This window comes from Nesoenas mayeri (genome assembly GCF_963082525.1).
Source record: "Nesoenas mayeri genome assembly, chromosome: 16".
Classification (NCBI taxonomy): Eukaryota; Metazoa; Chordata; class Aves; order Columbiformes; family Columbidae; genus Nesoenas; species Nesoenas mayeri.
Genome location: NC_137562.1, coordinates 4,108,860 through 4,119,604, shown reverse-complemented (window position 1 = coordinate 4,119,604; position 10,745 = coordinate 4,108,860). Strand labels below are relative to the sequence as shown.

Sequence of the window (10,745 nt, the reverse complement as noted above, 5' to 3'; positions counted from 1 at the left end):
CTTCCTTGTCTACAGACTAAAAGCATCTTTCAAACTCACAGACCCAGTGACAGCCACCCATACACTAATAAAGGGGACCACACAAACAGGTAAGCAAGGGAACAGTCGTCTGACCACAGATGCTCTAAACACAGGGATTTAGGATCTCCAGTCACCCACAAGTGTAGTCGTTGTTGTTGTAGCAACTGTTGGAGGCGTAGAAGGCTGTTGGGAGGCAGCAACCAGCACCCTGTGAAGGGCCTAGGGAAGATGTTGATGAATAGACTCAATGTGGCGAAGGTGGCCGAGGGTACCTGGGGAAGCTGGCAGCGCTGGCCATGTGGTCAGCAGGGAACGCGTCGAGAGCCCATTCTGTGAAACGCTGTTTGTGAGCAAGGCAGGGGGAGAACAGAGGCCTTGTGCTTGATGGACTCGATGTTTCTAAAGGTGCTCCAGTTCAGAGAGGTTGGCCTGTGATTGTGGGAAACACATCCAGAAAGCAGCAGGCTCTGATGAGAGGCAGGAGCATGTGGTAGGGGACACGTGAAGCCCAGAGAAGGCATGGACAGCACATGGGCTGCCTGGAGCTGCTGGAGACCATGGAAACCTGAATAGAAAGCGGCTTGATCTCTGGGAAGGAAGAGGCTGTATGCAGGACAGCAAGACATGCTCAACCTAGAGTAAGAGGGCTGAGACGGCTCACGGAATGAGGGCTGAATGGGGTTTCCGGAGGCTCCCATCCCTGTGCAAGGCCATCGCTTCCCTCTCAGACCTGCTTTTCCCTTTCCTCTCCCCCTCCTCCTCAGGCCTCTCTCCTCCACTCTCCCACCAGGACCCCCGCAGGCATCCCCCGCCGGCAGAACGCTCCTCTCCGCCGGGGCCGGTGCGGCCCGGGCCGGGCTCCTCCTCCCCGGGGGCGGCCCCGGCGGCAGGTGGCTGCTCGGAGCAGGAAGCTGCCACCTCTCGTCCGGCCGGTCCCCTCGTGTGTCGCCGCCGGGGCTTCGCCTCCCGCATTCCCCGCCGTCCGGGGGCAGCCGCGCCCGCCTCAGCGACCCCCGGAAGATCTTTTTGCTTGTTTTCTTCCTTTTTTTCCCTCCCTTTTTTTTTCGTCTCTTAACTCCTCTCCACTTGCACTTGGAAGGATACCTAGGAGTTTCTCGGCGGTTATCGCACTTCAGGCTCCTCTCGGCAGCCGGCCAGTCCCGGGCGAACCGCCAGTCCCGCCCCGCCGCTGCCAGGCGGGCTCTGGCCGCGATGAGCGCCCCGGCTCCGGAGCCCGACTCGCAGGAGGGGGACCCCGGGCATGGCCCCGGCCCGGCCCGGCCGGGCAGCCCACAGGAGGAGTTTGACTTCTCCATCCTCTTCGACTACGACTACTTGAAGCCGATCGAAGGTTGGTGAGGAGCCGCCGCAAGAAAAGCCGGTGCCGCGCCCCGACGGGGCGGCGGGGCCGCCTCTACCGGACCGAGCGGCTCCGGGGGCCGGTCCGGGCGGCCTCTGGCTGCCCCTCGGAGGCCGGTGGGGACTCGGGGTGCTGCCGGGCCCCTACCCTGCCCCGGCCAGCCCCGCCGGGCTCCTGGCTGGCTCTGCGGTCGGGCGTGTGCCCCGGTCGGGCTGCCCGGGCCCGGCGAGGCGATGGATGCCGAGCGATGTGCTGCTTGACGGACTGTGCTCAGAGACGGGTTTTTTGAGTTTTGCGGTGTTGTTTTAGCCAGCAGGTGCTTGCGAATGGTCACTGTCACTGGCGGCAAATGGCCTGGTCGCCCATCTGGTGATGAAGTATCTAAAAGTGGCTGTGGGACCTTTTTATTATTTATGAAGTTATGTACCTGGGTATCAGAGCACAGCTGTGAAAGATGAAGCTGAGGAGCTCATCCTGCGTTGGTCACCTTGTGACCATTGTCATGATGGTAGGGGGTGTTCTGGAAGCTCAAAAACGCAGCTTGAGCACTGGGTCTAGGAGCCTCGTGGAGTTATTACCTGTGATGAGTGACCATGGATGACCTTGCTGGGATAGTAAGGAGCCGGGGAGATTCAGTTTCCAGTTGAGTCCAAACACCATAAGCTTAAGTTAGAGTAAAAACCAAAACAAAACAAAACCGAGGCAGTCTGTTCTCTTACTTTCCTGAGTTTATGCAAGTCTGCTATACTAAAAGCATTATGACAAGTGTTCCCCAACTTTCTAAATTATAGTTCAATCAGTTGATGATACTAGGAATGGATACTTCCTATCCCATAAAATACAGATTTGTGTAAACCAGAGAAAGCCAAAAGAGACAGGACCCAGAGGAAATAATTGCTGGGATATTGTTTCTAAGATACAGGTGTTTTGATTCTGCAGAGTTGACAGGTGGCATTTCTCTAGGGCATTTGAAGAGAGATGATGTGTTCCTAGGGGACAATGCTGGAGAAGGAGACCTGTTAGGCCTGAATCATGGTGTCATTAGCAAAATGGAGAGTTGTTACTGAGTTTTTTTCTTTGTTTACCTGTTTAAACATACAGATGTGCCCCAGCATCAAAGCTGAGTGAGGATGGTTAATGTCATCAAATGCACAAAGCTGAATTTTCTTTCAAGGTTTAATGGTGATCAAACCATGCTAAAATAAATCCACGATGGGGAGAGGTCAGTGATTTGAATTAAAATACATTAAATCTCAGTGAAAGCTTCAGATGCTGTAACAAGTAGAGAGTACTGCTGTGAAGCCTTAAGTGGAAGTTCCACAGAATATAATGATACGTAGGTGGGGGTTAGAAAGTTTCATCTTCAAACCGCATAGATGCAGAGCAGAGTATGCTTGTAGTAGAAGTAACTTCCTTCTTGAGCCTGCTTTCTCCACGTTTGAATGACTGGAAACCATAATTAGTAGTAATTTTGTTTGTTCCCAAGATGGAAATCATTAGCATAAAGAAAAAAAATCACAACCGTATATACTAGCATTGTAATCTGGAGAACATTCTCCCTTGCTTTGAAAAGGCACCAGCTAGAGTCTGTAAGCAATCCAGTATACATCTGTGACCTTTAACGTGCAAAAGATTAAAGTGTGTTTACACGAGAACAGAAAATGTTCAGATTTTGAGAAAGGGCTTTACCCACATGCCAGGGGTAAGTGATGCTCCTTGTTCATGTGTGATTCTGGCCTTGTCTGAGCTGTAGTTGGGAAGACAAGGCCTTTGCAGTGAAGGATTCAAAATGGAACCAAAACCATGGGAGTGTGTGCGGATCCCAGCACTTCGGTCTGGTTCCTCCATTCGGAGCCTGTTTGAAAGACGCTCTGGTTTCCTCTGGCCGGCTCCACCCACCGCTCACCACAAGTCCTATAACAACAAACCTCTGTAAACATGCTGAAGTGATTTTTTTTTTAAGGGAACAAATGTAAATTTTGGACTCTAGGAATGGATTTGGATTAAAGTCTATTTCTGATAAGCAATTTTTTAAAAGGTTGGGATGTGACAGTATCCACCCAAGCCTGTGTTTTAAAAGTAGGATCTATATCACAACTTGTTTCTATGGAAATGACAGAAATATCCTTACTGCTGGCGGCTGGCATTCAGTAGTGCTCATGTGTGCCTGAGGCAACAGGAACATGGACTGCTATAAAAGCAACAGGGGAAAAAAGGGTAAATAACAATTCCCCGGTCAATATTATTAATATTAGGTATTCCTCTCTAGGCCAACCATTTCCAAAAGCAGGAGTGCTATACAAAGTGCCGTTTTCCATGTGCCTTCAATTAGCTATCATCTTCGCATAATTTGTACACCAGAAACACCTGCCTTCAGCAGTCTGAACCCAACAGGTTTTTGGAAGTTTGTGAAAGTGTGTATCCTGGGCTGTTAGGTTGAAGTTGTGATTTCACTTGGGCATTGAAGATGTTTTCTGTCTCCTTTTAAATAAGCGTGTTGGATGCATTCCCTTGAGAGACACATGAGGAGGTATTGCTCATGGTATTCCAAGTTTTAGCTTATTTCAGACTTTGAAAGTGCTGAATATCCTTGCTTCTCAGTGGAGAAGAATGACAGAAAGTCAATGAGCATTTGAACTAGCTCCTACAAACAGGACTCCCAGATGAGTAAATTTGGATAGCTGCTTTGTGTATTATTCCATAATATCTGTTGTTGGCCACTATGAGAGACAAAATACTGAAAAGCCAGACAAGTGCTCTGCTTCAGCAACTCACTTAATGTACTTTTGTTCTGTGCGATGATCCACTGATAGGTAAAGCTTCCGCATGATTTTTGGTATTTGAGGTTAACCCCTCTGTGGACTGATGCCTCTGAGGTGTGTTTTGAAACTTAAAATCCAAACAAAATCCATCTTTAAATAAGGCTCCAGATAAAATCCTGCCCTAAGGCAACAAGTGAGAATGGATATTGGAAGGAGTAGTTTCTCGTAGGTTCAAGCCGTTGCTGTAGCTCAGCAGACTCTTGCATTGCATCTGGTGAGATGGATCTACAGGGTCTATGTATGTGTAGCAGAGAGGAAGCAGGGAGCATTTATAAATATTAATATTCCTCTAAATGCTTGACAGGCTCCCAGGGACATTGCCACGTCTTGTAGGTGTCAAGCCGTGTATAATTTGCCTTTTTCCATCTTTTTCTCCCCAATACAAAACTATTAAAAGGAAAAAAAACAAACCAAACACAACAAAAAAAACCCAACGGAACACAAAAGCAAACAAACAAAAAACCCCAACAAAACAAAAAACCCCGAAACCACAAGCTTGCAGCTCGGTGCTGGTGGCTGGCTCAGTAACACAGGAGGCAGTGTTCAGCGGCAGTGCTGCAGCGAGGAAACAAATATGCCGGTGTAGCAGAGAATACCAGATCTCACTCAGGAAACCGACTTTCACTTTGAGCTTCCAAGAAGCCGCTGTAAATAACAGACAGCTCGGCTTTTGAAAAATGCAAAAAAGCTCTGGACTGGCCCCTTCAAATTACAATAAGCAAATTAACTAAAAAAAAAAAAAGGACTCTCATACAAAGAAGGAACTCCATTTAATCCCAGGAGCTGCGCTGCAGCAAACGGATGTGAGGTCAAAACCGAACTTCTCTCTCTGCGCTCCCTTGGCTGCTGTGTCCCACACGCGACTATCTTTAGCTTTTCTTAGATGATGGTTTGTATAAACCCATCATGGAATGCAGTTTCTGGGGTGATGTGTTATTCTCTAATTTCATGCTAATTGGCAAGGTCACGTTTGGCTGACTGAACAGCTTTGAAGTCAGTGCCTTGTTTAAAGAACAGCGGAGGGTGAGCCCTTGCACGGCCACGTGTGCACACGCACTGGTGTGTGTCCCTGCGGCTTGGGAAACCTCTGGAGCACAGCAGGACCTGGTCTGGGTTTTCCTTTTTGCCTTTCAGAGGTGTGTGGAAAAAAGTTTTTAAAATCAAGGGTTAAGTCCTTTGAAACTTAAATCCCTTGATCTTTTTCACCTGTGTTTTAATTGCCATGCTTATCAGCACTCAGGGCAGGCCTGATGGAACCCACCTGGGGATGCTGCCCAGGTGGAGCTGCCTGCAGTGTTCCACACGTTTGCTGTTTATCTACAGCATGGTAGCACACAGAGCCTTGCTTCCATCCCGTATTGTGGGAAGAGGAGAGAAGGTCTTGTGAACTAGTAAGTGGGTAAAGACTATGGAATAAAGGGGACAATAAGAGCTGGCAGCTTGGAGGTGGTTTGGGTGGGATCCTAGGGGGTTTGGAGGTAGGACTTCCCTGGCTGTGGGATTTGGGTGATGCAGGAGAGTGAGTAGGCTGTTTGCTGACAGTAAAGCTGAGAACATGAGGAGGTGCCTGTGTGGTCTGGGTGTGAAGCTCACTTTCTTTTAACCCCTGTCAAACAAGAAGGATCTCCTGGTACTGAATCAGAGGATGATTCACCAGCGAAACCTCAGGCTGGGAAATGCCTGAATGGATGTGGGGAAGTGCTGTGACTGCCGGTGCAAAGGGGTGTCAGAGGAGCTGTGCTGAAGCTGTTACACAGCTTGTGTCCATCAGAAAAGCAGTGGAGAGGACAGTCCTCTACAGGAGTATTTTGGTCTGTGTCCTGGGATATGATAGGATGTGCAGAAACAGGTGAACCCCTGAAGGTGGCACAGCGTTGCACCTTTGGGGCATCTGCACAAAGGTTTCAAAGCTGCTTCAGTTCTTGAAAACCACCTTTGCTAGGCCAATCTGTTACATAATTATTTTCTTGTAAGGGGGTGCAATGGCCTCTCACCACTTTGGGGAGCCAAGCTGGTGGGTGGGTGGCTGGGCTGCTCCTTGCCACCTGCAGTGTGGCAGAGGACCAGCAGCATGGGGTTTGCTGTCCTCGGCTCCTGCCACCGTAACCAAGCTCACCATTGCAGCTCAGGCAGGAGCATGGCTATTGCTGGGGCCATCGCCTGGAGCCATTCCCGTGTCCTGGGCTGCTCCCTGTTCCCTCTGGTGTCTACAAATGCAGAGAGAGAGCTGCCAGGGAATAACCTGTCCTCCCCCTCAGAGGCAGGAGCTCAGTGTTATTTACAAAATCCAGCTCTGGTGGTGCTCACATGGGGAAGCTGGGATGCTGGCTTGGGTCTGCCCCTTCCTTGAGCAAATTCCAAACCCCAGCCTGCCTTAGCCAAGTTGTCTGGGAGTGGAGTAGCCAGTCCCATCCTACTGAAACAAAAGGCGGAATTTCTCCTGATTTCAATGGAAGAGCCATTTACTCCCAGAGAGCAGCACTCGCTGCTTCACCCAACCACCCCTTTTCCCTCCCCTGGTGAGGTCAGAACCTTGAGTCGTAACATCACCAGCATTTCCATGGTGACAGACCGTGACATCACAGCCATGTGGGCAATAGAACTTGGGACAGTGATTTCATTGTACCTCCAAAGACATGCAGGGCTGGGACTTGGTCAGGTCTCCCCAGAGCCCCCAAGCCGCTCCTGACGAAGCCGTGCCGATGAGTCAGGGCCGGCAGCCTCAGACTCCGGGCATCTCCGCCCGGCGCGGCTCCCCGGGCGCTCTGCAAAGCAGCCGAGGTTTTCTTGTCTGCAGTCTTGCCCACATTCCAGTGCTGCTGCCTGCTGTATTGATAATTTGCCATGTGGGGGGAAGCTAAATATTTTTGCTCCACGGAAGGCTGTGGGTGTTGTCTGCTTGGCAAAAGGCGCCGGCCTCGCTGGCTGGGTGAGCAATCCCGGTTTGCAGAGCCCGGAGAGCGCTGCGGAGGAGCGCTCTGCACAAGTGCTGTGGGAAGGCAAGGGCATGTAGCATCGTGTTGTTGTGCGTAAACATTGTTCTGAATATCTGGAACACGGATCCTCTCGGAGGGTGAATACCAAGTGCTCATTTAAACAGAATATTTCGGGGAGAAGCAAAGAATATTAAAGTTATCTAAAGCCCAGTTTTAACGGGCAGAAAGTGTGGGTAGTGGTGTGTCTTTGTTATTTAGAAGACTTTAAAAGTTATATATGCACATGCAAATATATGTTTGCTTTTTCCATACTCCTCAACACAAATGTACACACATTAGCTTTGCTGCTCAATGTGTGTTGTGAGGAGTTTTAATTCTTTACCTGTTTGTGTACCTGGCGTGGATAACGTGGTTGAACGTGTATGGTGAGAGCAGCTTTTACTGTAGGCGTGTTGAATGGGGAACTGAAGCGGTCACCTGTTGCTTGATGTGAAGCTGTTCAACCTGGGGAGCTTTTCTGCAATTGCTGGTCGCTGTACGAATCCTGCGTCAAGCCTCGCTCTGTTTGGTGCTGATTCTGTTCCCTTGCGTCGGTTCAAATGGGAGTGATCCTTCTGAAAGCAGAGCGATGTTTCATGTGACTGCAGAGGGGTGTGTTGCTCTGTTGGGCCTGAAGGAATGATGTGTTTTAGTCAAAGTGAATTGTAGCGTCAATATCTAGGCTTGATGTGTCAGTGATATGAATGACGCACTAATCCTGTGAATGCCGAAGCTCTGAGATCAACAATGCTAAAAATACATTTGGCTCAAAACTCAGTTACTCGTTGCTGTTTTCCCATCCCTGAAACAGTTGTGTGCTGGGATTAAAAGCCAGAGGGAACCTTAAGAAAGCTGCAAGCTAGACTGTCCCAGTCATCTCCCATCCCATCACATAGATTTTCTGTGTGCTGGTTTCTTTGGTTGGCTGGTTGGGGTTTCCTGCTTTAACATGAAGGCTCAGCAGTTCCTGCTACATGTTTTATTTTTGTGGAGTTTTCTCCAGGTTGGGCAAAACATTGTGCACAGAAACTAGCAGTCAAAAATCAGTGGATGATGTTGCTGTCACACTAAGAATTGTTTAAAACTGAAAAAGAATAGCAATCCAGAAATTAAGTCACAACCTCTCCAAAGGCAAAAGTTTCACTACAATCTTTTTCTACTTTTGCAGAAAGCGCAGTCAGCTCTTACCTGGCTTTACATGCAATATTATTTGCTTATGGAAAATACCACCTCCTGTAATGTAGGAGTTGGAGAAAATGCTGGAATGGTTATTTAAATATTTAAATGAAACCCTCTTTGCGTATGACACGTACTGATCTGTGCCCAAAGTGTGCAGATAGCGTGAATTAATCTCCAGTTGTGGAAATGTTTCAGATATTTCCTGCTGGATACATTGAGAACTTTAAAAACATATAAAAATCCTGATAAGATTTTGCATGCTTTTGTTTAATGACAAATATTACTCAGCTCCCAGGCTGGGGAAGCTGCAGGAGCTGCTGTAGATCGAGGCTTCTGTCTCGGGGATACTTGGGCTGACTCTGCTCTTGCGGGTGCTGCTGGGACCAGACCAGAACTGGGCTCAGCCGTGCTGGTGGGGATTCTATATTGCCCAGAAGCATCCTTGTACTGTGCAGCCTGGGGACCGTTTGCAAGGCTGACAATCTACGAAAATTGAGGATTTTTTGAAGCAGGAGAGAGGGTTGCACTGAACACTTACCAGTAAATGTGTATTTTATAATCATTCTTTAGGCAAAATGTTCCTTGATTTGAAATTGGAAAGTGATTGCCTATAACTATGAGGCTGGATCCTTTCTACCTCTTTCTTTTCTAACAAATATTTGTGAATGTGTTTTCTGATCATCTGGTCTTCTCTCATGTGAAACCTGTCACCAAAACTTGTTGACGTACTACACAGCCAAACAAATCATCACACAGATCTGACTTTTTAATTTAAGAGCTTGAGCTAAGCTTTGGTTTTTGGTTGGACTTTGCTGTGTGAGAAAGGTTTTTCTCCTTTCACCAGAAGCTACTCCTCAACTTCTTGGTTTCATGTAGACCTATTTGGAAGCGGTGTTGTGATGTGGTGGTCTCGGTCCAGCTCCTAGTTGACGAAAGCTGACCAAAATCGCAACACCCAAGTCGGTGCTCAGGGGTGTATTTGGCAGAAAGAGTAGAAAGGACAGCATTTAAATGGGCAGAGAGGCTGATGTGTCGCCGACCCTTCCAGGTGGTCCCTGTAGCTCGGGGTTCAGGCAGAGGGAGCCCGGCCGGGCGCTTGGAGGTGTTTGCAGTGCTCCTGTCCATGCTGCATCTGCTCTGAGCACTTGGGCTTCCCTGGCTCTTAATCCGGTACTTTTCACAAGCATTAATTGCAGTTTAAAAGAATTAAACAAATATTTACCTAATATCAGATGACAACCATTTTATAAATATGCATTTTTTTTTTTTAATCCATGATTGCTCAGCTTCTGTAATAATTATAGTCTTAAAGAGACCCTTCTTTTTCCAGAAGAACCGCCTCCACATAAAACCAACAGCCCACCCTCTGGAGTTACATACGCTCATGATGTCCTGGACTGTGGCCTCAAGCCATGCCCCCTGCCTTTTTCTAGCCTTTCTGCAGATCCCATGGGCAGATATGGACAGCCAGATAGCATAGGGACAACACCTACACACCCTGCCAACGCTGCAGGGGCCTCTGCTCCGAGCCCTAGGATTGAAATTACTCCATATCATGAACTGATTCATTCAGGGGGTCCCTTCCGCAGCAGAGACACAGATGTTCTTTTGGTAGAACATCAGTCAAACTCAGCTACCACTAGCCCAAGGGTTACTCTGCCTGTCCCTGGCTTTGAGTGCTACAGAGAACCACTGTGTTTGAGCCCAGCTAGTAGCGGCTCCTCTGCAAGTTTCATTTCAGAGACAAATGTATCTCCTTGCACATCACCATGTGTTTCACCAAATAATGGTCCTAGTGATGACCTTTGTCCACAGTTTCAAAACATCCATACTCATTATTCTCCTAGAACCTCTCCAATAATGTCACCACGAACAAGCATCACGGAGGAAACCTGCTTGGGACGACAGTCACCATCACCCTGTCCCAACTCAAGGTCTTCGTCACCAGGTGCAAAACGGAGGTATTCTTGCACTGAGCTCTACAGTACTCAGCTGCCTTCCACTTCTCCACGACAGTCAAGGACCCCCTCTCCACAACCCTGTCCTCGTGTCCCCTTGAGAGAAGACAACTCTGCAGTTACTTACACGCAGTTGCCCAGCGCTCCTCTTTCCATGGATGCTATGAACAGCCTTCCTACGGATCCTTCCTGTGGTGTTCCCACGAAAATCTGGAAAACCAGCCCCGACCCTTCATCAATGCCTTCCCACAAAAACGGCATTCCGTGCCACGTCTTTCAGACTGTTGACTTCCACGGGCCTTGCGAGCAGGAGGACAGGAGAAACTCAGCCCCAGAATCAATTTTGTTGGTACCTCCATCCTGGACAAAGCAACTGGTGCCTGCAATACCCATCTGCAGGTATGTAATGCTGCTTCTTGTGTGTTTTCTC

The 10,745-nt window shown here is 48.6% G+C and overlaps 1 protein-coding gene across 1 annotated transcript in view; it reads left to right on the top strand.

Moving 5' to 3' along the window:
- Window positions 1-722: 722 nt before the first annotated feature.
- Window positions 723-10,745, top strand: part of NFATC2 (nuclear factor of activated T cells 2) — a gene marked incomplete at its 3' end in the record, with an annotated part of 80,205 nt that continues 70,182 nt past the window's right edge. The window contains exons 1-2 of the mRNA XM_080354605.1: window positions 723-1,372; window positions 9,688-10,714. Of these exons, the coding sequence (XP_080210731.1) occupies window positions 1,234-1,372; window positions 9,688-10,714 (1,166 nt within the window). The 5' untranslated portion in view covers window positions 723-1,233. The remainder of the gene's footprint in view (window positions 1,373-9,687; window positions 10,715-10,745) is intronic.